The sequence below is a fragment of the Triturus cristatus genome, chromosome 1_2 (genome assembly GCF_964204655.1).
Source record: "Triturus cristatus chromosome 1_2, aTriCri1.1, whole genome shotgun sequence".
Taxonomy (NCBI): Eukaryota; Metazoa; Chordata; class Amphibia; order Caudata; family Salamandridae; genus Triturus; species Triturus cristatus.
Genome location: NC_140580.1, coordinates 1,116,786,682 through 1,116,814,218, shown reverse-complemented (window position 1 = coordinate 1,116,814,218; position 27,537 = coordinate 1,116,786,682). Strand labels below are relative to the sequence as shown.

Here is a 27,537-nt window from a genome sequence, read left to right as displayed (position 1 = left end):
CTGCACCCGTAACCCCTACGCCCCTGATCCGGGTTGTGACTACTACATCTCAGGATGGCATGCATCAGCCTGGCTAGACTCTTATCAATACCAGACCAGTCGCCAGCAGGTGTTCTGTAACCCTGTTTCATCAGCCAGTCAAGACCTGCTGTGAGATCCAAACCATGGCACTGAAGTTTGGCATCACATGGGCAGAGCTGAAGGGGCAGCCGACAGGTTCCAAAGTGAGGAGTAAAAATGCCCAGACATTGTATCATGCCAGAGAATGCCTTTGGGCTAAAGAGGCCAACCAACCGCGGATAAAAATATCAACCCACACGCAGACCCGTCACGCGACCGTTCAGGGACCTGTCTGGGTGTCAAATGTACCCTTAAGGGGTGGGGGGGATCTGTCCCGTCAGACACGTGCCCTCTGGAGACGACTGCACTCAGAGTGCATGACAACAAAACAAACTGCAGCCCTGTAGCCTCAGTGTCCCAGGGGGAAATCAGCGGGGCCTCCGTTATACCAAGCACGCGCTGACAAAAATGAAGGGCTACCGCTGGAACGAGAGGCCACGCTGGGCTCCATTGAAGCCTGGGGCCAGCCCACCCTGGCAGCGCCAAAATAACTATACCATTTAGCTGCTGGGAATATTGTGAATTAAGGCCAAAGCTATTCAAAAGAGCAGGTTCTCAGGCAGCACAGAGCGCACTCGCTGGCAATGCGCTTGCTGCTGAAATACAGCTTCATCCTTACTTCCATCAGTCTCTATCGTGAAGCGTACACACCTCACACCTCACGCAAGAGACCATACGCAGAGGCTGTTTGTGGAAGCGCGCGCAGCATGGTCACTTGCGAGTTGGAAAAGCTCTCCATAGAGAGCAGCCGTGACCGCGAACTCGTGTTGAAGAGCAGACTACCATGGAAGCGGAGAGCAGCGGTTAAGCACTCCTCTTCCACGGTAGAGTGTGGCACCGCAGAGGGTCCAGAGTTGCAAAGCAAGCAGCTCAAACACTCATGCCACTTGCTGCATTAGTTTTGGAGATGGGCGGCAGCTGCCCTTAAATATATTTTAAAGGGCCGTGCATTCATTGTTGGTATTCTTTGGTGTCGGGGCCATGACGCGCATCCTTACCTCAGTATGTGCTCAAAATACAAACACTCGTTTGTTTGACCCAGAATAAGTTTTACATCTTGTGGCCTAAAGCTGATAATGTTTATTTAAAAGTTGTGTGCTGAGCATTGTTCTGGTTTGAGAGCGGGCAGTTGACGTTGCATGGGCAGCTTCTACTGTTCTTGGGCCACCCATTCCACTCCTGGGGGGTGATCTTTAAAAAGATGAAGACCAGGCCAGGCTGTCCTGGTAGTTTTAGCTCTTGTAGGAGCCGAGTGCTGAAATGTTCGCCAGTAAATCATGCAGCAAGCATCGCATAAAATATGATGAGTCTCTTCTAATTCAAAAAAACACATTTTCTCTAACATGCAGAAGCTTTGAAATGTATAGGTCACATTATTTCACTGCACTGAGAGATGCTTTTTAAAAGTGAGTTTTTAAACATGAACTTGGAACCATTCCTGTACTGTCCTCTTAACAAGTAACCTAGCATGTGTAGCCCGTATGTGGACCACATTCATACAGATAGTAGAACATTATAGTCTTAAATTGAACACAATAGGTTTATACGCCTCCTTTTCTGAGCTCTCGTATTTGAAGATACTTTTGTATGCTATAATGAAGAAAATGCTGAAATAAAATGTTTGCCTAAGGTCACAGAATTTGTTTACGCGGGCAAGCTGAGATAAGTACAACATTTTCTGATTTCACTTTGTACAAATGGGTATCGATTTGGTCTTTTCTTTTTTACCTCCAATGTTAACGCTTTCTTCTGTAACTGTTTGTGCTTAGTTTCCACATTGCTTATGAAGCACTGGAGAGACAGGCATACTGTTCAATTCCTTCTTACCATCTCATTGGTTCCAGTTGGCATTGAAAGGGAAGAGTTAAATATCTCAGATTGTTAGCATTGTTCATTTTGTCACTACAATGCCAGAGGAATTTAATTTGATGCACAGCACCAGTGGTGTAGCCAGTAGAGCATGGGCCCTAGTACAAGGGCGAAACGGGCCCGTTGGCTGCTGTTCTACCTGTGAAATACAGGAATAATCAGTGTTTAGTGGGCCCCACAGGCTTCTAGGCCCCGGTGTCGCTGCACCTGCTGCCTCAATGGAAGCTACGCATCAGTAATTGTAGTATTTTCTTTTGGAGGCACATGCTGGCTGTTTCAGGTACTGTGCATGAGCTGATGCTAGTACTACCAGTCTTGCAACAGGTGCAGTGGCACCGGGGCCCATTGAACCATATAGATTTTGGGAGTGGGCGTAACTCCTGTAATCTGCTGTAGCAGAATTACAGCAAGATTACACCGGATGAAGCAGAATTAGGAAGTGTAACACATTATTTTCTTAGCACAAAACTGCACCCTTGTGTCCAAAGTAGACCAGAGGATGCTATTTGCGCTTAGAAATAACGCGGAATGCAACAGAGCGTGAATAGTAGAGCGGCAGCTACTCACGCTCACTAAATGTGCTCTTGAGGTAGGAGTTTTCTTCCAATGTACTCTCAGCATTTAGTGCTACTTTCTTACTACAAAATGTTCCCTTACATGCAAAAATGGTCACATGTATGCAAATTGTAGCTGTGGGAAAAGTTGTGGAAGAGTTCCACAACTAAATACAACATTAGAGTTCACCAAAGGGAATCAACATGCAGTGCTTAAAGTAAGTGAGCGAGTAAGTGCTGTGGGGTGGACGTTGAAGTAGAGGAGTTGAAAGGAAGTATTGTGTAGTAGTGGTGAAGAGGAAAGAGATAATGGGTGAGATATGAATATGGAGGATTTCAGAAACAATGAGAGACTACACAGAAAATAGGTTTGACGGGCAGACATTTTCAGTTCACACTATCACAACAAACTAATTGTTACTCATTTATTTGAGATAGCTAAAAAACATTGGCAAAGCCATTAGATCTGGCTTGTTTAAGGCGTATGCACATTTTTGTGTTATGTCTGGTTGTAGTAACAGAAAATCTGAAATGCACCCAAATATTGGTTAGATTTGCTGCTGCATGAAGCATACGTTTCTGGTTCTCATGTAGTCAGCCATAACCCTCAGAAAGGGTTCTTAGTTACACTTCTTTTATCAAGCCCCTTTTAGAGATCCCTCACTAATTTCAGTCCAAATAAACCCCTGCTGCATATGTACAATACTGTAAGGATTCTCTCTGAACCGACACTGCAGGGGATGGTACCCGTATGTTGTCTGAGGCCTCCCCAAAATCAAAATTTGTGTACGTATTCTCAACTCCACGCATGCATGCAGGGTCAGGGACATGGGTTCAAATACTCCTTCTAAAAACTGATCGTGGGAAAGTTCATTAGTGGTACACCACATACGCTATTATTATGGTATCGCCTTAAGAACCTGGTGTAATTTCAGCCTCTTTTGTTGCTAGAGTGATGGTTCAATCTGAAAAATGACTCTTGGGTTTACAATCTGATGCTTCTTCGGTGTAATGTCACAGTTGGCTGTCGGGTTTTAGAGTTGTGGCAGTCTGCTGCCCATTTCTTATGGAGTTGTCAAAGTCTGTCACCCTTATGTTGCAGTGCTATCATCTATTATACTACAAATCAATTGATATGCAACTATTAGACAAAAACAACCTTTTTTTAATTAGAAAAAGTCTATCATCTTTTTGCAGGTCACCGCTCTATCATTGCATGTGAGATCTTTGTAAAGGATCGTATTTGGCTCAGTCCTTCGGTTGAATTTCTTAGCTCACCCAGCTGTACCACGTGTGCAGTGTGAATTCCAGGAAAACCTGTTTAGCATAATTAATGCTAATAAACGTGAGCACATTCCTGTTTGGCCTAAACTGGCACCCCAGGTGATTATTGAATGAATGGTTAGTTTCTTGGCGCACACAGCCTTTAGCTGTAGTTCCAAAACCTTACACTTCCGCACACAGAGGAAACAACTTGAGAGAACATTGACCCCACATATCATCCCACCCTGCAGGCATATTCTCAGCATGACACATCTCAGCCTCCTGGGTGAAGAGGCCCAAGCATACCTTCTCAAAGGCCAATAGGCCAAGTGCCCCCCAAATGTAGCCAACCAGCCAGAGCACCGCAGGCTGCACTACTGCTTTTGCCCCACTTACTTTGCTTGTGTCTTCAGCGCCGCCCACAGTGCTCACAGGTGTAGATTAGTTCGCCAAACTCCCAGTTCTACTTTTCATCTCCCAGTTCTAGCTCCTTTTCCTCTTCCAAGCTCTAGCTCAATTGTTTTCATAAAAATGAGACTTCTGTAAGTTTGCCAGACTGCTCTCAACATAACTGCGAAGATATTTAACCCACACTTGTTGGGGGTTCTGTCTTTTGCTTGGGAAACTTGATGTATGTTATAGAGAATCAATTGCTTCCCAGAGCAGTAGTCCTGGCCAATTTAAACACAGGGTCATGAGGTAGAATAGGAAACTTGGCTTCCAAGGGATACTTCTACCTATGCATAAGAAACCCAGTCCAATACAGGGGCTTTCCATGCTACTGCATTGCCTGCGAGCGCCACTTATATCTTCAGTACCAAACACACTTGCCAACTTGACACTAGGGGCTTGTAAAGTAACAAAGATATTTTTTCCAACCTCCATGAAGTACTAGGGAAAAGGTTGCAATCTTTGCTATATATGCATGGGAATTGTGACTTTTGCTACAATTTATGCCACACAGCTAATGTTTTTACCTCAAATACATATTGTCCGTAAACAAGCTGCAAAAGGTAAACTTGCAACACAGCAGGTATTTTTCATTGTGCACAGTTTATAAACGTACAGAGTTTCTCAGAAATATTAAACATTTCCAGTTTGCCTATGGGTAATTAGAGTGAAAATTAAATTTGCAATGTGGTGGACTTTGTCTCACCTCGTAAAGAAAGTGGTGACTTTAATGCAGAATACAGAAATCTATTGCAAACTTTGCAAAGCACAAAAATCTAGATCTTCACTACAAAGATTTGCTAGCAGAAAAGAGATCCTTTGTTCACCTTAATTTAACATCTTGAATGAATTGTGCTTCCGTTCCCCTACTTGCCAGTTCCCTCTACTATATTGCAGGTGTTGGGACTCCAGAACATCATCCAGAGTCAGTGAATAGTTTCAGTGGTCATGCAAACTTTTGATTTTCCACTTTGTGTGTATTTTTTTTTTTTTGTTACTTTCAAAAGGAGCAAAATAAAAGCTTGAGTGATTAATACTGTAATAAAAGGAAGAAGCTAATGAGTACAATGAACTCAGATTATAACTATGTACCAACTCCTAAAATAGGAGGAAACAAGCACTTGTAAATTTTCTCCTACACGTGGGTGAATGTTTACTGCTATTTGTAATTCACAAATTTGGTTTTAGTATGCCTGGAAGAGCTACACTATCACAAGTTTCGATGTGCACGTCACATTACCTTTTTGCCAGCAGCTATTTCCCCAAAGTGAAATTGTGAACTCACTAATTCCATATTGGGGAAAGGCAGCACCACTCTGCAATTGTATTTTTTATTCTTTTTTTCCACTGAGGGGATACAAATCTTCCTTATTAAAAAACCCTTTGCACCCTCACAAAAATTGAGGGCGTTTCATTCTCCTTTCCAACTTCGCATAGGATTTATTTGAGCTCTTTGCTTGATAACATCTCTGACAATTTCCAGTGAGGGAGAGAGCCGGAGAGGAGTTTGCGAATTTTCATGAAATGCCAAATTTGGGGCGTCCACAAACTCTCAAGGCAAATCATGCCTTAATCTGCTCTCTGCCTACCCCTTGAGGGGCATTTACTACTGTGTAATTGTATGCATCCTTAGCGCACAATCATACAGTGGTATATCAATTTGATCCTGAAAGGTATCCTTTTTAGGTGTCGCCTGAGCCAGCGCGCATGCGCTGCTCTGCGAGGCATTTAGTAAGGGCTTTTGAACTCTGAACACACACTCGTGCGTGTGCTTTTTTTTAATTAACCCGCAATTGGTCTGTGCATGCGTCTTTCAAAGAAAGACAGCACGCAATTGGTCCAGGGCGGGTGCATGTCCCGCCTTCTCTGTCCCCTGGCCTAGGGTGCTCGGATGTCGCGTTAATTGGAGACAGATGGCGGTCAGCGCTTGTCGCGCTGGTTATCTCGTTTTTTAGGTTGTCCGGGCCAATTTTGCATTCCACTCTAACCCTGCTTCTTCCTCTCACATAACCTTGAAGCGCATTTTGGTAGAAGTATACCAAAGGTACAACATCCCTGTTTACATTGCAGTGCTGGTAGTGTCTATTACGACTATGACAAGTGCTGGCACTATTCGTCGTGCCAGGTCTCTATCCATTACCGCTTCAGGGAGCATTCCCATGTCTGGTGGCAAGTCACTCACTTGTGGCACTTTCTTTTCATTCTGGTTCTAGCGCGTTTCTTTCCTCTTCTTCCTGTTGCAGGTGCAGAACCACAACTACCAGAATGCAACACGAAAACACAAAAATGTGAGCTGCTTCTTCGTGGCATGGTAGCTCTTGAGTTTCTGGTGGGGATGCGCTCGTGGGCTGGTGGGGTTACCCTCGCACTGGGTGTGGTCCAGTTTAGGATGGGCGGGGCTCCCTGTATGATTGAGGTGGCTTGAGTTCGGATCTATGATGTGATTCGTGTGGGATAGGTGGGGCTTTCTGGGCTCACCTGCCCGAAGCAGGCGAGTTAGCTCCCAGGTACGGAGCAAGGAGGCTGCTGCAATATTTAATCAAACATTACACCGCAGCAGGTGTGCCTGGAGGAGAGGGGCCAAAGACACCTGTACTGAAAGAAGGAGCTACACCCCCTCTACACCGCTGGTCCTGTTCACCTCTGTACACAGGGGGCCCAGCATTCATCTGTACACAGGATTATGTACTGATCGGTATACAGAGGACCCAGCACTCGTCTGTTCACAAAAGTCCCTGGACACAGAGGATTCTGCGCTCATCTGGACACAGGGGAGTCCGTACTTGTCTGTACACAGGGGATTCTGTACTCGTCTGTACACAGAGGTTCCTGCACACATCTGGACATCGGGAATTCTGCACTCATCCGTACATAGAGGATTCTGTGCTCATCTGTACACAGTGGACTCTGTCCTGATCGGTACCCAGCACCCGTCTGTACACAGAGGATTCTTTACTCATCCGTACACAGAGGGCCCTGCACTCGTCAATACACAAAGGACCTAACACTCAGCTGGACTCGGAGGTACACAAGTGATCCCAACTCGCCTGTAGACACGGGACCTACCGCTAGCCTGTAGACATGAGACCTACCTCTAGCCTGTAGACACGGGACCTACCGCTAGCCTGTAGACACAGGACCTACCGCTAGCCTGTAGACACAGGACCCACCGCTCGCCTGTAGACACAGGACCGACCAATTGCCTTTGGGCACAGGACCAACCACTCGCATGTAGGTACAGGACCCCCAAGTCGCCTGTACAGGAGTCACCACTCGCATGTGGGTACAGAGCCCCCACCGGTGCTCGGAGGACCCCTGCACTCCAGTCCTCATCAGCAGTGGGAGATCTGTTTGGATCCGTGATCCAGGAACAGGCGCCCATCTGAATCTGAGGGGCCTGCGCGCCGCACCATGGGGGGCACAGGTATGGAGAGCATGGCTTTTTCAGAGAGTGGGATTTGGAGCTGGAAGCGCTATAAGGGGGTGGGGGCGTTGATTGCTACGGGGGTCTCATGAACGTATATGTGGAATATCTGTCGTCTGGGGGTCGTGTAATATGACGAGGAAGAATGTTCTGTGCTTTTAGGTTTGGTTTGGTTACAGGCCCATATTCTGTGTGTGTGGGTTTTGGTGACATTACATGCCTGGTGTACACATCACAGTGATGGAGCTTGTTGCCCCCACTCCCCTTGTGTTCATTGCATCAACCAGGGAAAGATTATTTGTTTAAAACCGACCATTCCTTGCTTGCCCTGTCCCCCTTCTCACCACTTGTGGCCTAGTACCCTCATTACCCGTGAGACTTGTATACTCCGCGCCACCCTATCTTCCCCCCCCCCCCCCCCCCCACAGCCCCAGTGGGTACCTTCTCACCCCTGCCATCCATGGAACTTGTGTCTTTTTCACCTGCCCCAGCCAGTGGGACTTCTCGTACCCCTGGTCAGGTGTCACCTGCGGCATGCCAACTGCTCTTTCACCAGCTGCTCTTTACCCTCCCTGGGCACCTATAATGTTTCTTAACCCACAGAAACCCAGGTCTTTCCCTGGCCCTTCTCCTCCCCTCGGGCATGTGCTAGTTGTCCTCATCTGGGAGCTGTGTTTTTGTTCCCCTGAACTGGTCTGTGCCCCCATCTGGGGTATGTGGTCCTTCTCCTCCCTTGGGACCCGTGCTTCTCCTCTGGGAACATCATTCACCACCACCATTTTGCATCAGCGCTCCAACTAAGCATCACCTCAGTCTGCCCTTTGGAATCTGGCATCTGTTGAGTCTCCTCTAGTGTCCGTCCGCTGCTCGTGTTCTAATTAAATTACTGTTTTCCAACCTCCACTCCCCCCGTTATTTATGTCCCGCTCCCCCATAACAAAAACAATTATAACAAACAAGCATGAGAACAGGCAGGAAGAAGTTACCAGCAGTGCAAGTACAAAAACACTAGAAGACATTTTTTATGTTAAAATCTTTTTTTAATCGGGTTTTTCAGTTGTATATAATGTCGTCTTCGTTTGTATAAAGGTAACAAGAATGCTTAACACTTAATGGCTTGTGAATGTGGCGCTGTATGTGTTGAGTACCTGTCACCTGGACGCAAGTGTGATTTTCAAAAAGTCCCCTTCTATTAGCCTGCAACTCTAAGTTTACAGTGACTTGCAGTTTCACTTTTTAGAATTATTGTCCTTCATGTCAAGTGCTATTGATAGTCAAGGAAACAAGGCATGGGATCAGACGGTTATTACAATCCAATGCCTTTTTATACTAATTATGAGCCATCATTAAATTAATGCACTATACAACAATCTAAGTACATTTATGTTGAATTAACGCTGGCACAGGTCTTTGTTTTGGTTCACTTTTTATCTTGAAATTTTAAGTTGTGATGGGCCTCGTTGCTTAGTTGAAATACAGGCTGAAATTTCAATACAGGTGGCTATGTGCTCAGAAAGAAGAGAGCAGTTTAAATCCAGGGCATATTATGGTCCCTTGAAATATTATATTATGAAGAGTTTGCAATAGGGTGTTCTATCTAACCAGTTGCATGTGATATGTCTGTTTAGAAGTAGAAAGGCTCACTATAACAAAATTTAAGCTCTGATGAAAGGAATATGCGAAACAAGTGTTGGCAGTGCTCTGGTGTACTAATGAACTTTTTACTTGCCAGCTTTCACATATCTGTTTGAACTTCACACATTTTCAAATAAATTGGAAAAATCTAATTGAAAAATATAAAATATTTTGTTATTATTTTTTAATGTTACAAGTGAACCATGAGTCCCGCAACCACTTTACTATTCTAGAATTCTCTGGACATCCTGTTTGGCGGCAACTAGAGCATATACGGTGGGGTAACACGGACTTCAGTGGGCATATTTACTTTTTACCACTTTACCCTGTCCCGGGGGTGGAGGGTAGCGTTGTCGTAGAGTTTTTGGACATGAATCAGTTACATTAATTGTCAAAATGCATGCACCCATGGTACAATATGCTAATTTGTTATTTGAACCTACTCTACAAAACTATTCTACCTTTACAATTTTACAATTGGTAAGAAAATGCAAACTGTTACATTGTGTAAATGTTCATTGGTTTTCAGTACTAACTGTTGGTCACTGTCTTTAGTGTTAGAGCTGGGTCAGAAAGAAATGTATTCTTGTATTCTCATCAATTTGTAAGAAAAATTTATTTTTTCCATTTATATGTGTATATATATATTTCTTTTACAGATGTCCTGGTTTGGATCGAAGCCTGCCCCCAAAGGAATTGTGCGCCCTTCAATATCTGGCCCCAGGACACCGTGGTCCTGAACATAACGTTGATAATGACAGTTCACAATATAGCCACTGTTTTCTGTGAAAAGAACACTACACGCACACAGAAGTTTGTGTGCTGTAATCACTGTTATTGCAGTATTTTGTACCTATGAGCTTTTGAAAAAATGTTTACAATCGCACAAGCATACTTACTGGAGACCCACAATTAAATTGTTTAGCCTCGATTTGGAGAAGCATGCGCTCGGAGAGTAAAACATCGTGATTTCAAGCGGTTTACAACCCATCAGACTGAGGATCAGGCGCATGTAATATATCCTTTAGAGGCAACCTTGTGGCACCACTTGTGCTATGTTCACACCACTTTATCTTGGGGAATTATGTATAACATTATTACACATTTATTCAAGAACTGGAATTTAGAAGAGATGGTTCCAGCAGGAAGTAAAGGACTGTTGCAATTCAAGTTTCAGTATTAGTGTTCATCCACCACGGTTGTAGGATTGCTAAAGAGGTCAACACCTTAACATTTCTCCCCTTCCTTTTCCTGCTACTCTCACAAAATGGTAAAAAACGGACATAGAAAAGTTGGTTGTGGGACTGAGCAACAGTTAAATGTTAAACTGTATTGTATGTACCTCTTCTCACATTCACTGCATTCTTACCCCCAAGAGAGGAAATGTCACCAAAGATAAGATTTTGAAAAAAATAACTTCCCCTTTCATTTGGATAGTAGCTCTTAATTAAACTATATAACTGAATGATTCCCTTTGTAACATTGAATAACTTTGGTCACTGTAGTGATTATGCCAGCAGAACCTTGAAGACTTTGGCCCCAGTAAGTGTTTTCATAGGGTACCCAAATCTTCTGTTCTGATTTACCTTGCAGATGTGGTAGAGCATGTTGTTAGTACAGATTATGTTTAAAGATCAAGGTCTAAGCCCTTAACCAAACCCTGTGGATCATTGTGGTAAAACCTACTGTTTTGCTACAAGGATACAAAATTTAACTGGAAGTGAACAGGTAGATGATCCCCTTACTTTGTTTTTAGACTGCATTGTGTCTATTCTTAGGAATGCAAGTATTCCCTCACTGAAAGTCATGTGTGGTCAGGGTGAGGGTCTAAGAACTGGCCCAAAACAGTGACTGTTGTGGAGTGCCTCTTCAACTGTTGGACTGACCTTTAATTCGCACCTTTAGAATGGATATGTTTTAGCACTTCAAGCACAATTACTATGATTTAATCTCAGCTACAGTGAATAGCACTAGCACCTCTTGGTTTGATCTGCTCAATTCCTGGCTTGAGATTTTTCTTTAAAGGTGCCTGTTAATTCGAATAGTCTAATGTTAGCCTCTTCACTCAGTGGGGTTGTCAAAAAGGGCATGCCTAACAGATAGGTTTTAGTCACTTTATGATGTGCTTTTTTTATAATGCTGTGTGATGCAGTTGATACTCTTTGTTCCACCACAACAGCATTATATGGATGCTGCAAGTACAATTCAAATTTGGAACAACTTTATATTATTTGTGTTGGTCCAGTCACGGGCACTGCCAACTCCACAGAATATTTCTATATTTTCTGCTACCTATGGGGTTTTTCTTCAGGGAACAATTCTTATCCAGAGGTCTAAAAGCGTGTTTATTCAGGTTGTTCAATTAATCCCTTATTTATGTTGCTTTTATTGTAAATTTTCATCCCAGTTAGTGTGTGCGTGAACTCAATGTAGGGAAAGTTTGGCTCTTATATTGGCAGAACAACTATTAACAACATAAATTAGTTTCCGATCTTTGAGCCTGCTGTTTAAGATAAATTCAAAGATGACACTCCCTCCTATGTCAGCTGCTCAGAGGAGCACTGTTATAGGATTTTTTAGAAATTGCTTTCACGTAGTGTCGTGAATCATTCTGGTAGCAAACCAGTTACAGTTTTCCTCACTTGGGCTGTGTCGGATTCCCAGGAATCCGTTAGACATTAATTTATAACTCTGAGCAATCTTCTGTGAATAGTAATGTCTTAACTACAAAGCCAATGTTGATGCTAAAGCCAGGATGTTACTTCTCAATTACTTGTTCAGACTTGTCCTTCCTTTGGCTGCCACCTTTGAGAGGGAATTTCTTTCAAAGTGAGTGTGCTTATAGGGGATTTGTAATGAATTGGGTATATTGAAATGATGCTACAGATTGTTTCACTAGTTTTCTGGTGTGTTTTCTTTTCGCATCATAATTTCTTAACTCCCCAAGAATCAGTGCTAATATTTACTGGCATAAGCAGAGATGGCACTTTTTAAAAATTATTATTAAAGGAAACTGAGTAAGGGAGAAGATATATACTGGCTCAAAATACTTGAATCAGTCAAGATGAAAAGTAAAATATTTAAAGATATTGTTGCTATATCCATACCGAACTGCTGAAAAATGTAATCGTGGAATTACGCACATGAGGAAAATTAGATTACATATAGATCTAAAGTTGCTCACTTATTGCCTCTGTTAATAATCCCCCTTTCTCTATTTTTGCACGCTCTAAAACATGTTACCTTAAACTGGGAAGGTTATTAAAAAATGGTTAGAATCGCATAAGTTGCCTTCCTTAAACCCTCCTCAAGGAAATGGGGCTCTTGTTGTTACTCAGGAAAAAGACAGGTGTGTACTAATTTGAAAAAATGCAAAAACACATTTTTGTAATGTTACCGCTGTTTTCAGTCATGATTTCTTTTGAAACTAAACGACGTGATAGATTTCTGTCTTTAAATCCCACCTCAACTAAAGTGTAATTTTTCTTTAATCCTACTTACATTGTGGTACTGCCATAGTTACCTGGGACGCTATGCATGAATATGTGGATTTGAATATTCCTTGTTATAAAAATTAACAATCTGGTTGGGGTGAATGAGAGAGGAAGTACACCTGGTGAAATTAGAGGTTTAAAATGTATAATTGCACCTTTTTTATAAGGTATTCAACTGTGTAACCCCCAGTGGCCAAGGAGCATGCTTCTTTTTAAACCGTGTAGTTTAACAATGTATAGAATAAACCTAGAAAGAGACATTTATTTGTATAGCATCAATCTGATGGCTACAAAGTAACATTGTGTGAATCTCAAAAGGACTTAAGCTGTCCGATTTTACTTTTCTTAAAGAAAATATTTAATTGGTCTTAATTACTGTACCAAAAAGCCCTCAGTTACCTCTGACCACAGGTTTGGTTCCTTTTTGTGTAACATATGTGAGGTGAATGCTGAGTGGATTTTGTAACCTAGTAGTATTTTAAGTATTTTAACACAGAATATCATTCCGATACTTAAAACACTGTAACAGGCGGTCAATTTATAGTACATGTAAATTATTTAGGATTGGTCCAGTTACCAAGATTTGTGGCAGAAGAAATGCTATTCATAACCAGCATATATTCTACCAGAAGCATATTCATATAGCACTAATCTTTCAACTTGATATTTAATTTACTTTTTAGGAGATGACGCGCTAACGTAGGTTCTCTTTTATTATGCAAAGTCTTAGTATAAGACCTTGGTGGGAGAAAATTTCACATTAATTTTTTTCATGTTCACTAATGTAAAACAAATCACTAAACCGGAAGCAAAGCAATGAAAATGCAGAAAAGCACTTCCTCAGTGGCTTGTTGACCTTTCCTTTTCATTCCATAATATTTATCAGAAAAAACTTTGTATATATAATTTATAAAATTGTTGTCTGTAGCATTAATTTGCATTTTTAGGATGATTGTTTGTATTTATCTTTAGCATATCGGTATTTATTTCTATGAACTTTGTCTGGCAGTTGAAAAATTAACACATGCCCAATGAGGACAAGATATACAACATAGTTCACAGTGTCCTGGGAAAAGTTTGAATTTGTGGCGTTTACGGTGTAGTGCTGCCCACTGCAAATAATGAAGCATTTCGAAAGTGGCAGGTTGGTACTAAAAATGTAATGCTAGTAATAAAAAGACTGTACTTCTATTAGGGAATGGGGCATTGTTTAAGCTATTGCTAGTTATTTCATGTTTTCACATAAACGGAGTGTATACGTCCCGTACTCCTAAACCACTTGGTTGTAGTGCCCCCTAAATCAGAATAACATCACTTACATTTGGTTCCATTTCTTGCTAAGAGCCCATGCACTGAACTGGTAGATTTCAACCATTAGAGCTCTCAGAAGCTCTTTTTATTGGTAAAATGTTCCTGTTAACCATTGTTGCTGGGTTGCTGAAACCATGCACGCTGTACCTACCAAAATACATTTTGAAGACCAGAATAAAGTGTATGCTGTATAAATCGTTTAAGAATAAAAAGTAAGGTTTTTAAAGTTTCTAAAGTAAGGCACCTTTGAAATGATGGTCTTTACTGCAATCATCCTCTCTTAAGGAGGTAAGCCCAGAACAGCGATTCACTCCTTGTGTTTTTCTATTGGCAGTTTCCAATCTTACCTTTTTTCATGCAATATTGCATGCAGTGCTATCCAGCAATACATTTTTATCAAATTTTTAAAGCAAATCTGCAGAATTTTAAGTATACCCAGAAATTGTTGCCTTGGTGTAGGTTATTCCAAAAACTGAATTGCTGATGTAGCTTTTAGATTCTGTTAGGGCGTATTCATCTGCCAAGATTGAGGGGCCATGTGTTGTAAAGTTCAGCTATAACTAAATGCTATAACTTTCTACCATTTTGTTCCTTCTAACAGAAGACAGCCGAATACTGGATGTCAGTTGTACTTCATTTTCTCCCATTGCTTTTATAAATTAGTCTTACTGTTTATCATTTTAAATACTGTAAATATTTATTTAAATAGGTCTGTCAAAATCATATGTAGCATTTCTTTTAAAGAAACAACTGGTGTGATTCAAATTGTCTGTCAAACCGCACCAAAGACACTTCTGGTAAATCGACACTTGATGTAAAGCTTCCTTCGGTGACTTTGGATTTGGGAATTTTGCAGTTTATCTTTTACATTTTTTGTCACTAATTTTTAATGCAACATTGGCATGTGCAGTGTAAATATAAATTGTGAAACAGTGATTGTTCACTGTTCCTTGTATAAAGTCTGCTACTGTGTGTTTGTACAATATGGTATGTACAGTAACTTACAAAGACAAATTATTTCACATTGGTTTATTTCAAGATGTAAATAAGATTGGGTAATGTAGCAATATAAAATATGTTAAGAATTACCTTGTGGAGCAACATGTTTTTGATTAAAATGTTAATCTTTGGCTTTTGTTTTTCTTTTCAAGCTAGCTTGATGCAAGAATTGTAACATGTTTCTGTAAAGGTGGGAGGGAATTCTAGTGGCATTTGCATCTGTTAACTGCTGTTCTCTAAGAGCATCGAGCAAGATGACTTTGATATGTTCTCCTACCGGCCATCACTTAGACTGAGTTTTTTCTATTAGATAAAACACTTGAGTAACCCTGTGTGAACCTCGTGTGTGGTTAGTGCCTTTCAGTGGCTTTCAGCAGGTCCTTCTGGAGAACACAGGTTTAGCTTAAATTCTGCCATGCTCCGATTCAATACTGTTGTCAATCCAATGATAAACCTTGTGCATTATAGTAGTACATGCCCTCTTTGAGCATATTTTCTTAATTGCAAATGCTTTGGAAAATCGAGACTGAGAGAAGAACTAGACTCTGTTTATATGATTTCTCAATGTGTGTCTGTACTCATGCAGCTCTCTCCTCCCTGTTTATACCCACCATGCATAACCTCAGTCTACTTCCTTTTAAACATTATCAGTTCAGTAATGAGTCCTACAGCTGACCCAAAACATTTAGATAAAGTAATTACGAAAGCAGTACAAGTTTACAAATCAATCCAAAATGACCTGTTAATCAACATAGTGTGTCAGAAAGCATTTCAACTGTAATTTAATCCCATTCGAGGGTGTAGGGAAGACAGATGGTGGGAATTAAAATAAGAACCAGTCCAGGAGCAGTCAAGAAAATTTACTAATGAAGTAAGCTTCAGGAACAGCTGGAAGTAACTGTTGTGAAATGACAAGGAAATCCAACAGTCCACAACAAACATCTAAAAGTGAGCTCTACCGGGAAGTTGAGAAGCATTACTTCAATTGTCCTGATAGGCTATAGACATGCTGAGTAAACGTGATATCTGAAAGAGACAGTTAGTTGTAGATTTCTTACCTTAGAATTTCCCCCAGGCATCAGACTGGATCCGCAGATTTTTCATAGCAGTACCCCTGCGCATCGGTAGGTGGCGTCCGTCGACTCCGCGTCTGGCGTCGTGGTCGCTGGGATGATGTTGCGGTGCCTACTTAGATATCTGTGATGGACCCGCACCTCGTGTGTCTGTGGTGTCTGGAGCACAGCCACAACCCGAAGTCGTGCTCCGACTGCTGGGCCATGCATCCGAAGACTTTGCGGAAGCGGTCCCGAAAGTTACTGGAGGCCCGGCGGTCGGCTTTGTCTCATTCCAGGTCTCGTTCGAGAGGAAGGTCTCAAGGCTGTTTGCAGAACCCCAACCCCTCGTCGCACGCCAATTCGTCGAGGTCTTCGGGTAAGTCGAAACACAAGAAGAAGGCGAAGATGCACAAGGGCTCGTCACCTTCTCCCCGTCGGTCTTCTGACGTGACTCTGGATTCGGACCATCGTTGCTCAAAGGCTGCGTCTCCGGTGACTGATTCAGGGAGGACTCCGCGCCTCTCCCCTTTTCTGGGAGCTGGAGCGTCCCCTGCCCAACTCCGCCAATTTTACGAGGCGTTACACCCCAACTGTGGGCAGCCCGACTCATCTGTTGCGTCTTTGAGCACAGTTGACGGGTCTGGGGTCCTCGGCCTTCGATGCCAGCGGATCCAGGCCTGGATCTGGATCCGGATCGTCGCAGCTCTATCTCACTCTACCTTCCCCGGTGCTGTCCCCATCCTCATCCCCGACATAGACCCGGAGCCAGACCGATGTCGGCTGATGTCGGAACAGACTCCGGAGGGTACTTTTGTTCCCATGTTTATCTCTGGTGTTCCCAACCGCCCAAATGGTGGTGATGAGGACTGGGAGGGGTCGCTTAACCCTTTAACAGACCAGCTTGAAGAACCGGACTTGCGAGAGGATCTGGGAGACGGCAGTGGTCTGGGCACTTCCCTAGACCTTGGCATGCTTTCTCCCCCTACCGTGGCTACGGAGGAGGGAGCGTCATATGTTATGGTGGTGCGAAGGGCGGCCGAGGTTTTGGGCCTTGAGCTCCCTTCAGTGGCAGTCAGAACTAACCTCCTGACAGAGGTGCTTCAGCCTTCGGCATCCACTTCTAAACCCCTATTGCTCTTTAAGGAAGCCCTCACTGACGTCCACCTGGGCACCTGGTCCAAGCCCAGCCTAGGGGCTCCTGTGGAAAGGACGATTGCCCACGCCACCACCTGGCCCTGGGCAACCCTGTGTTCCTCACCCAACACCCTTCCCCCGAGAGCTTGGTGGTCCAAGCCTCTTCTTCAAAGAGCGCATTCCCTTCTGTCTCTCCAGATAGGAAATCCAAGAAGCTGGACCATCTTAGGAAGCGCATGTTCTCTTCCTCCAACTTGGCACTGCGGTCTCTGAATACCACGTGCCTCTTGGGCTGATACTCCCTTACCATCTGGGATACAGTTGGGCAGGTGCTTCCTCAGTGCCTGGAGGCGTCCCGGGCCGTTCTCTCCCAGGCAGTGGCAGATGGGAGAGATACAGCCAAATTCACGATAAGATGTGGACTCAATACCACCACCTCACTAGGAAGAACGATTGCTACGTTGCTAGCCCTTAGGCGCTACGCCTGTTTGAGGACATCTGGCTTTTCGGGGGATGTTCATCAACTTTGAAGGACTTGCCTTTTGATGGCCGTCGTCTTTTTGGTGACAAAGCAGACTCTGCGCTGGGGCGCTTTAAAGATTCTAGGGCTACGGCCGAGTCTTTGGGCCGCGCTGAGCCTTCTCGCCCGCTCCTGTCCACTTTTCGTGCCTTTCGTGGCTACGGAAGGGGCGCCCAGCCACGTCCCGCACAACCTAGCCACTAGTTCATGCAAGCTGTCCAGCCTCTGTGTGGCCACGGTAGTGGGAGCCAGCAGGCGGGCCAGTCTACCCTTCCTTCCCCCCCCCATCCCCCCCCCTTGCCACAGCCTCCAAACCTTCCTAGTCTGACGTTTCAGGCCCATCAACGTGCAGTGAGAGGCAGGATTCGTCATCACTTTCCCAACTGGCAATCCATCACGTCGGACAGGTGGGTTTTGCAAATTGTCCAAAGGGGCTACTCCCTCCCCTTCGAGACAATTCTTCCCTTCATGCCACTGTCTTTCGATCGCATGTCAGAGGATCATTTGGCGCTTCTCCGCCAGGAAGTCTCAGCTCTCTTGGCCAAGGGAGCTATTTAGAGGGTCCCTGTGCCACAAGTAGGTCGTGGTTGCTATTCCTGCTACTTCCTGGTGCCAAAAAGGACAATGGCCTGCGTCCTATTCTAGACCTCAGGGCCCTCAACCGCTTCCTCCGGAAGGAGAAGTTCAAAATGCTCACCTTGGCTCAGGTCCTGTCTGCCCTCTACCCAGGAGACTGGATGGTGGCGCTAGACTTGCAGGACGCCTATTTCCATAGTCCAGTCCTGCCAGCCCACAGATGCTATCTATAGTTCACGGTGGGCCACAAGCACTTCAAAATCACTGTGCTCCCCTTTGGCCTTACCAGTGCCCCTCGGGTGTTCACAAAAGTGATGGTGGTGGTCGCAGCTCATTGTGCAGATCAAGGGTTCCTGTTGAAGGTGGGCTCACCCAACGCTGTCGTCTCCCACCTCCAGACTACGACAGACCTCCTGCACTTGCTGAGGTTCACTATCAACGTGCCGAAGTGACACCTGACTCCCTCTCAGACTCTCCCTTTCATCGGAGCTGTTCTGGACACAGTGCAGTTTCGGGCCTATCCTCCCGAGCAGCGAGTCCGGGATACTCGGGATATGATTCCGATGTTTCATCCTCTATCCCAGATTTCAGTGAGAATGACCCTGAGGCTGCTGGGCCTCATGGCCCCCTGCATCCTGCTAGTGGATCATACCAGGTGGCATATGCGGGCTCTGCAGTGGGACCTGAAGTTCCCTTGGGCACAGCATCAGGGGAATCTTTCCGACTACATCCAGATCTCGGAGGGAACAGCACAACACCTGCAGTGGTGGTTAACGAACCAAGCTTGGGTTAGAGGCAGATCCCTCTCCCTTCCCCAACCAGATCTAACAGTGGTGACGGATGCGTCTCTTCTGGGATGGAGAGGCAGAGATCAGAGTCGTCTGGTCTCTGGCGGAGTCCGGGCTCCATATCAACCTGCTGGAGCTCCGGGCGATCTGACTGGCACGGAAAGCATTCCTTCCCTCTCTCAAAGGGAAAGTGGTGCAGGTGTTCACAGACAACACCACTGCCATGTGGTACTGCAACAAACAAGGGGGGTGTGGTCGTGGACCTTATGTCGACGCTCTTCGCCTCTGGACATGGCCAGAACATCAGGGCATGACCCTGGTGGTTCAACACCTGGCACGTTCTCTGTATACCAGGGTGGGCAAACTCAGCCGCCGGTGCTTGGTTGATTACGAATTACATCTTCACTTGGTGGTGGTGCAAGGTCTCTTTCATTGGTGGGGAGTGCCTTGGTAAGATCTGTTCGCCACCGAAGAGAAAGTGCATTGTCAGCAGTACTGCGCGTCAGAGTTTCCAAGGCGGCACTTCCTCAGCTACGCTTTTTGTCATGAGTGGAAATGCAGCCTCCTGTTTGCCTTGCCGCCGGTACCATTTCTGCCCCGAGTGCTCAAGAAGATCAATTGCTTCCAGGCACAAGTTATTCTTGTGGCTCTGGGCTGGGCACAAAGAGCCTGGTACCCCAAGCTCCTGAGCATGACCATTGATCCTCCGATCAGACTTGCCCTTTTGGAGGATCTCCTGTCACAGCAGCAGGGGACAGTTCTTCACCTGAACCTGTCCAGCCTACACGTTGCGTCGAGATTGAGCGGCGACAGTTGACATCTTTTGACCTTCCGCCCGAAGTCTGTGATATCTTGGCATCCAGGTGTCCCTCCACTAAATCAGTATGTGCCTGTAGATAGAACAAGTTTGTGGCATGGTGCACAGCAAAGGCTGTGGATTCCCTTTCTGCCCCTCTTTCAGAGGTGCTCTTTTACATACTTTCTTTGGCCCAGCAGCACTCTGCCCTGGGCACTCTCAAAGGCTACGTTGTTGCTATCTCTGCTTTTCTTCAGCTGCCAAACCAGCCCTCCTTGTTCAAGTCCCCTATTGTAAATAGTCTTTAAGGGCATTACTTATCTCTTTCCTTTCATAATGCCTCAGTGGGACTTGAATCTTGTTCTAACTTATCTTATGTGTGCTCCCTTTGTGCCTCTTCACAGCTGTCCTCTCAGGCGCCTCACTGTGAGGACTGCTTTCCTTGTTGCCATCACCTCTGCTCGCAGGGTGAGTGAGCTTCAGGCTCTATCTTCTAAGCCTCCTCTCTTCTCAGTGCATCCGGACAAAATGGTGCTTAGGGCGAGGCCTTCGTTCCTTCCTAAAGTGGTTACACCATTTCATGTAGGACAAACACTTTGCCCACCTTTTTTCCACCTCCGCACCCTTCCAAGGAGGAGAGACTCCACCATCTGGACCCTAAACGTGCGCTGTCCTTCTATATTGACCTTACTTGGCTATGTAGGTGCCAAGAAAGGCCGGGCTTTTAAAAAAACTACCATCTCTCGACGGGAGGTTTTTTGCATAAAAATCTGCTACGCTTAAGCGAAGAAGGATCCTCCTTTGGGGATGTGTGCTCATTCCACTAGGGCTGCGGCAACAACCACTACATTGGCACATGGAGTCCCACTGTCACGTGGCAACGTGGGCATCTCTGCGCACGTTCACTAGACATTACTGCCTGGGCAGCCAAGTCCGGAGGGATGGCTATTTTGGTAATTCGGTCCTCCAGGACTTTCTCATGTGTCTTGGTTCGCAGACCCTCCTCCGGGGATGGTAGTGCTGGGGTATCTATTCTAAGGTAAGGAATCTACAACTAACTGTCTCTTTCAGATGATCAAGTTACTTACCTTCTGTAACAATGTAAGAGACATAGGTTAGTTGTAGATTCCGTACCGCCCCACCCGTCCTCCCCGCTCTGCGAACTGACATCTAGAGACAGTGACTCCCTTACAGGGCCCTAGGTGTGTCACACCAGTGGTCAGTGTGTTTGCATGGCTCTCGCTTCTGTCATGGAAAGTCGTGTCAGTAAGTAGGCACCGCGACGTCATACCGATGACCACGACGCCAACGACGGATGCAGAGTCGACCGACGCCACCTACCATTGCGCAGGGGTACTGCTAAGAAAAATCTCTGGATCCAGTCTGATGCCTGGGGGAAATTCTAAAGTAAGGAATCTACAACTAGCCTATGTCTCTTACAGATACATCGTTACCGAAGGTAAGTAGCTTGTTCTACACCACCTGGAGGATTAAACCAGGGTATGCTGTAAAGAGGTTAGCTACAGTATCTGATTTATGTTTTGTTGAGTATTTTTACATCACCTTATCCTAGGCACCCTAAAGAGCTCTGAGGGTGAGCGAAGGAAAAGACCCAGAAGAGAAAAAAGAGGGGACAAGATAGAATGGCAGGAGCAGTGTTGTGTTTGATGTGGTATTTCCCAAAACACAGGTATGTCATTTGGGATAGCTGCAGCACGTCAGAGGTAGCTGGCCTTAGCAGTAAGAGACGCAAAGGGGCAGGTCGGCACAGGAGTGACATTGGAGTAAGTGGTATCCGATACCCCTCATGGCACACAGATTAATCCCAAGGCAAGTCAGAGTGAGTCACTGAAAGAGCGGGAGCCTCAGCCTTCCTATCTGTGGCACAAACTCTTACACAAGGTCCTCCCACTGGAAACGCGTGCTTGTGAGCAGCAGCTGAAGAGTCAGGAAGAGGGGTGGTGGAGGGCCACTAATTTTCTATTGTGCTTGGGCTTTGGGGAAGTCAGCGGTGTCAGTTTTTGTGAAAAGTCCTCCTTAAAGTGCCAAAGACTTGACTTTAGCAGTTGCCTTATCTAATATGAACTTTCAGTCTTGAAGCCCTAGTCATTGTTTGCCACACATGCTGCGCCTGAGGGCAGTGTACTCTAGCCCTATAAGCGTGGGGGCTAGCATTTAGGACAGATACAGGGATCAGCTTGCAGAAGGCTGCACTTTTTGCTCCTGGACTTCTGAAACAGGCTCACAAAGACAAATTTTGTCAGGACCTTATGGTATAAAAACTAAGAAGTAAAATGCTATATCGGTATGACGAGTCAGACCAGTCTCACCCAGTGTGCGTATCACTTAATTTTTTTAATGCTTATTTTGGATGCTTGTGTATTTGGGATGCTTAGTATGAACGAGGAGAAGACTGCGAGTTCGAGCCTTTCAGCCTGTAAGTGTGCAACAGTAAGGCTCTTGAAATTAGCCATAAGCAGTGGTCATGTAGGCAAACACTACTTATGGTGATTACTCTCTGGGTATTCTAATAGCATCTAAATGGAGAAAGTGTGGACTTGAAGCAGCGCTTCAAGCCTTATGTGGACCTTACTCCGAAGTTAACGATTAAGTGCTCCGTTTCATGGGGTCATACAAAACTAACCAAGAAAACAGGAACAGGAGACTCTGTAAAAGAGGAGAAGCCACAGGTTCCCTCTACGGATGCTTGGATTCACTGTATTTATTAAATGCATTGACACAGGAGTTCCAAAATATGAGACGTGACAACCTTATAGTGGGATCCCCTTTACCAATGGAGAGGAGCCTTTTATGCACCATGAATCCTATAATCCATGTAACCATTGTGTTCGAGGCATATGATTATACACTCTGCATAGATCGCCATCTGGTGTTGGGCCCGGATGTTTGCAGTTTGTTTTTCCTCTTGGAAAGTCTTTGGGAGTCACGAGGTCGGTGACTCCTCCTCTGGTTAGTATTGCACATGGGCTTCCGCTCCATCCTCAAATTGGTTTTTTCCGCCATCGGGCTCGGATGTAAAACTTCGCGCTCCGGTTCCGAACTTCCCAGTTCACCGATCAACGCACAAATCCTCGCTCATCGAGCTTCTTCAAATACATAAATCATCTTATTAATCTTCTCTTCGGCACTTCTTGGATTCCGGTGGTCGACGGCGGTTTTCGGGCCTATTCCGGCTCCGGTCTCGGCTGATGGAAAGAACTCCCTTCAAGAAGTGCCCTCGATGTGGGTCCAAGTTTCCCCACACCGATCTCCATGAGGTGTGCAACCTCTGCCTCTCCCCAGAACACGAGGCCCGAGACTGTCCCGCCTGCAAGTCTTTTCGCTCAAAAAAGACCATTCGAGATCGACGGGCTAGACGCAACATGGCGCACTCCTCGACCTCCGGGACAGCAGGACATCGAACAGGAGGACGACGACCTCGTCAGCGCTTCCGAGGCCGACGACTCAGATGTGGAGGACATCACCCCGGCGCAGCGGGTCGTGAGTACAATTCCCCCTCCCACGCCGATCCCGAAAAAGGCTTCGGTCACACCTTCGCCTACGGGCCTAGGCAAGACCAAGGACACTGCTTCTCACACCCCACCTTCGGGCCCGGTAAAGAAGCCTTCTAAGCCTTCCGGCAGCTCGGGCTCGAGCCAGCCGGCCACCGGTGCCGACAAACACCCTTCGGCACCGAAGAAAAAATCGGCCTCCACCTCCACACCGAACCCGGAACCGACGTCTTCGGTGCCGAAACCGCCTCCTCCGGCGCCAACCAAACATCACAAGTCCCTCGGCACCGACACTCCCGTGCCGAAACCCTCTTCGGCGCCGAACAAAAAAAACGGAGGCTCCCAGGAAGCATGGCTTCGACAAACCTAAAAAGCCGCCACAACCAGTGTCACAGGAGCTCTTCACACCGGATCCCTTGCAAAAAACCCTCACCAAGGATCCAAAGACTGGACACTTGACATTGTCTTCAAAAAAGAGACATTTGGACAAGCCGGCTCCACCTCCACCTCCAAAGAGAAAGGACATTGCTACCTCTCCTTTCAGGGTGCCTTCCCCACCTCCTCTACCTCCTCCACCCTCTCCACCTCCACCCCTTCTACCTCATCGTTCCCCCACCTTGTCTCCTGTCCCAGACGATTTGGGGGACCCTTACTATGATCCAGCAGATGTGCCACAAGATCCCACCCCTACTGGATCTCCAGACCCATGGGATGATTATAACAATCCGGACATCCCAGATGTCCCACAGGATGACCTTGATCCATCTAGGCCATCCCCTCCTGAAGATTCCTTGGGTTTTCACCACTTGTTACAAAGGGCGGCACACTACCACGGGGTGGAGTTACATACCGACCCAGTGGAGGAGGACTTCCTCCTAGACACTTTTGACGATACACATAGGTCCACTGCCATTCTACCTATGTTAAAGGGCGTAATTAAACATGCCCCTGAGGTTTTTAAAGACCCAGTCAGGGCCAGGGTCCTAAACCCTCGGATAGAAAAGAAATACAAAGCCGCCCCTACAGACCCTTCTTACATTAAGGGCCCTGCACCATTAGATTCCCTAGTGGTATCTACTGCCAGGAAGCGCTCAAATTCTCAGGCGTCAGGCGAGGCGCCCCTACCTGACAAAGAGTCCAAGCTCCTAGATGCGTCAGGGAAGCGCACTGCGTCACAAGCGGCCAATATATGGCGTATTGCCAATACGCAAGCACTGTTGGCCCGATACGACAGGGCGCACTATGATGAGCTAGAGACCATCATGCACCATCTCCCTGAAAAGTACAAGACTAGGTCTAATGAATTTATTCAAGAGGGAAAAACAATAACCAATACCTTGATACGATGTGCCCTAGATGCGGCAGATACAGCCTCCAGGGCCATAAACACCAGTGTCCTTCTCCGTCGCCATTCCTGGCTCAGGGTTTAAACCAGAGGTTCAAGCCTCTATACTAAATCACCCATTCGATCAAGATCATCTATTTGGCCCTAAAGTAGATGAAGCCCTGGAAAAAATGAAAAAAGATACAGACATGGCGAAATCTATGGGAGCCCTACAAACACAGACTCCCAGGCGCTCCTTTCGCCGTTCTTCCTTTCGGGCCACGGGCAGAGGCTACTCCTCGGACAGTGCATCCACGTCATATAAATCCCCGCCTCAGTCTACCTTCACGAAGGGTTATCAAAGAGGTGGATAGAGAGGTAATAATAATAAGGGCAGAGGCAAAACAAATACCGCCCGCTCTGCCACACCTCCTGCCCAATGACTTTCCCCCGTTCCCTCCAGACCATTCCACTCCGGTCGGAGGCAGACTACAACATTTCCTTCACGTCTGGGAGACAATCACCTCAGACAGATGGGTGACACAAATTATTCAGTCAGGGTATTGCCTAGAATTAACATCTACACCCCCCAACATTCCACCCAGGCACCGCCCTATGTCGCAAGAACATACTGCGCTACTAACACAAGAGGTGAGCTCTCTCCTGCAAAAAGGAGCAATAGAGCAGGTCCCCATAAATCAACAAAATTTAGGGGTCTACTCCCTGTACTTTCTAATTCCAAAGACAGACGAGACACTACGACCTATCTTAGATCTCAGACCTCTAAACACTTACATTCATTCGGACCATTTTCACATGGTAACCCTCCAACAGGTTCTTCCACTTCTCTCCCAGAACGACTTTCTCACCACTCTGGACTTGAAAGACGCGTACTTTCACATCCCAGTACACCAATCTCACAGAAAGTACCTCAGGTTTGTGGTAGAAGGACAACACTACCAGTTCAAGGTGCTCCCGTTCGGGGTAACAACAGCACCAAGGGTGTTCACCAAGTGCCTGGCAGTAGTGGCTGCACACCTCAGAAGACAGCACATTCACGTCTTTCCCTATCTGGACGATTGGCTCATAAAAGCCACGTCCTACCAACAATGTGTGCAACATACCGCCGCTACAGTCCAACTACTTCACCAGCTAGGCTTCACGGTGAACCATCAAAAATCCCACCTGGTACCATCACACACAAAACAATATCTCGGTGCCACCATAGACACCTCAAAGGCCATAGCCTATCCCAACCCTGCCAGGATTGCAAAAATACAGACGCTGCGTCAAAAATTCCTGTCCCAACACTCTCTCCCAGCAAGAGTGTTTATGCAGCTCATAGGGATGATGGCCTCTTGCATCTTTATAGTGCCACATGCAAGACTCCACATGCGCCCACTCCAAGAGTGTTTGGCGCGCCAGTGGAACCAGGCCCAGGGGCAACTGACGGATCTTGTGTTGGTAGACGGTCGCACCCATCGCTCTCTGCAGTGGTGGAACACCACAAACCTTTCCAGAGGTCGACCGTTCCTGGACCCGGTCCCACAAATAATCCTAACGGCAGATGCATCGCTCTCCGGTTGGAGAGCTCATCTGTTACATCTCACAGCACAGGGCACGTGGACGCCGCAACAGAAGTTACTCCACATAAACCATCTGGAGTTACTGGCGATCCTCCTCGCCCTAAAATCCTTCCAGGCGCAGATTTCAGGCAAGGCAATCCTCATTCGCACAGACATCATGACTGCCATGTACTACATTCAAAAACAGGGGGGCACACACTCTCCACAGCTCTCTGTTAGCACAGAGCATATGGAGATGGGCAATTCCACAAAAGATTTTTCTCCTAGCCCAACACGTCCCAGGAGTACAAAACACCATGGCAGATCTGCTGAGCAGACAGACACAGCAGATCCACGAGTGGGAACTTCACCCACAGGTTCCTCACCCGTTCTTTCAGAAGTGGGAGCATCCACACATAGACCTATTCGCCACCCACGAAAACAAAAAATGCCCAAGCTTCGCCGCCAGATATCCACACCCATTGTCCAAAGGCAATGCGATATGGATGAACTGGTCAAATAAATTTGCATATGCTTTTCCACCTCTCCCACTAATTCCATTAGTGGTGCGAAAGCTACAGCAGCATTCCCTGACTCTGATCCTAGTAGCTCCAACATGGGCTAGACAACCGTGGTACACCACACTGCTGGAACTCTCAGTAGTACCACACCAAAAGCTACACCTCTCACCATGCCTCCTAACCCAGAACCATGGAGAGATCAGGCACCCGGACCCAGCTCAACTGAACCTTGCAATCTGGCTCCTGAGGTCCTAGAATTTGGATACCTTAACCTTCCCCCTGATTGCATGAACATTATCAGGGAAGCTAGACGCCCTACTACTAGGGCGTGCTATGCAGCAAAGTGGAAAAGATTTGTTGTTTACTGCCACAACAACACAATAAATCCCTTAAATGTATCCATACAACACATTATATGTTATTTACTCCATTTAAAAAGGTGTAACCTAGCATATACCTCCATTCGGTTACACCTTGCTGCAATTGCTGCCTATTTACAAAACAGGCAGCACCTCTCACTTTTCAAAGTGCCTGCCATCAAAGCCTTTATGGAAGGCCTCAAAAGAGTAATTCCACCCAGAGTGCCACCCTCACCTGTTTGGAACTTGAATATAGTCCTCACACGGT

General features: G+C 45.9%; 1 protein-coding gene across 5 annotated transcripts in view; it reads left to right on the top strand.

The window, feature by feature from the left end:
* Positions 1–15,250, top strand: part of GOLGA1 (golgin A1) — a 489,123-nt gene extending 473,873 nt beyond the window's left edge. For all 5 annotated transcript variants that reach the window (XM_085613776.1, XM_085613774.1, XM_085613775.1 and 2 more), the window contains one exon: positions 9,975–15,250. In XM_085613776.1, the coding sequence (XP_085469902.1) occupies positions 9,975–10,055 (81 nt within the window). In that variant the 3' untranslated portion in view covers positions 10,056–15,250. The remainder of the gene's footprint in view (positions 1–9,974) is intronic.
* Positions 15,251–27,537: the final 12,287 nt, after the last annotated feature.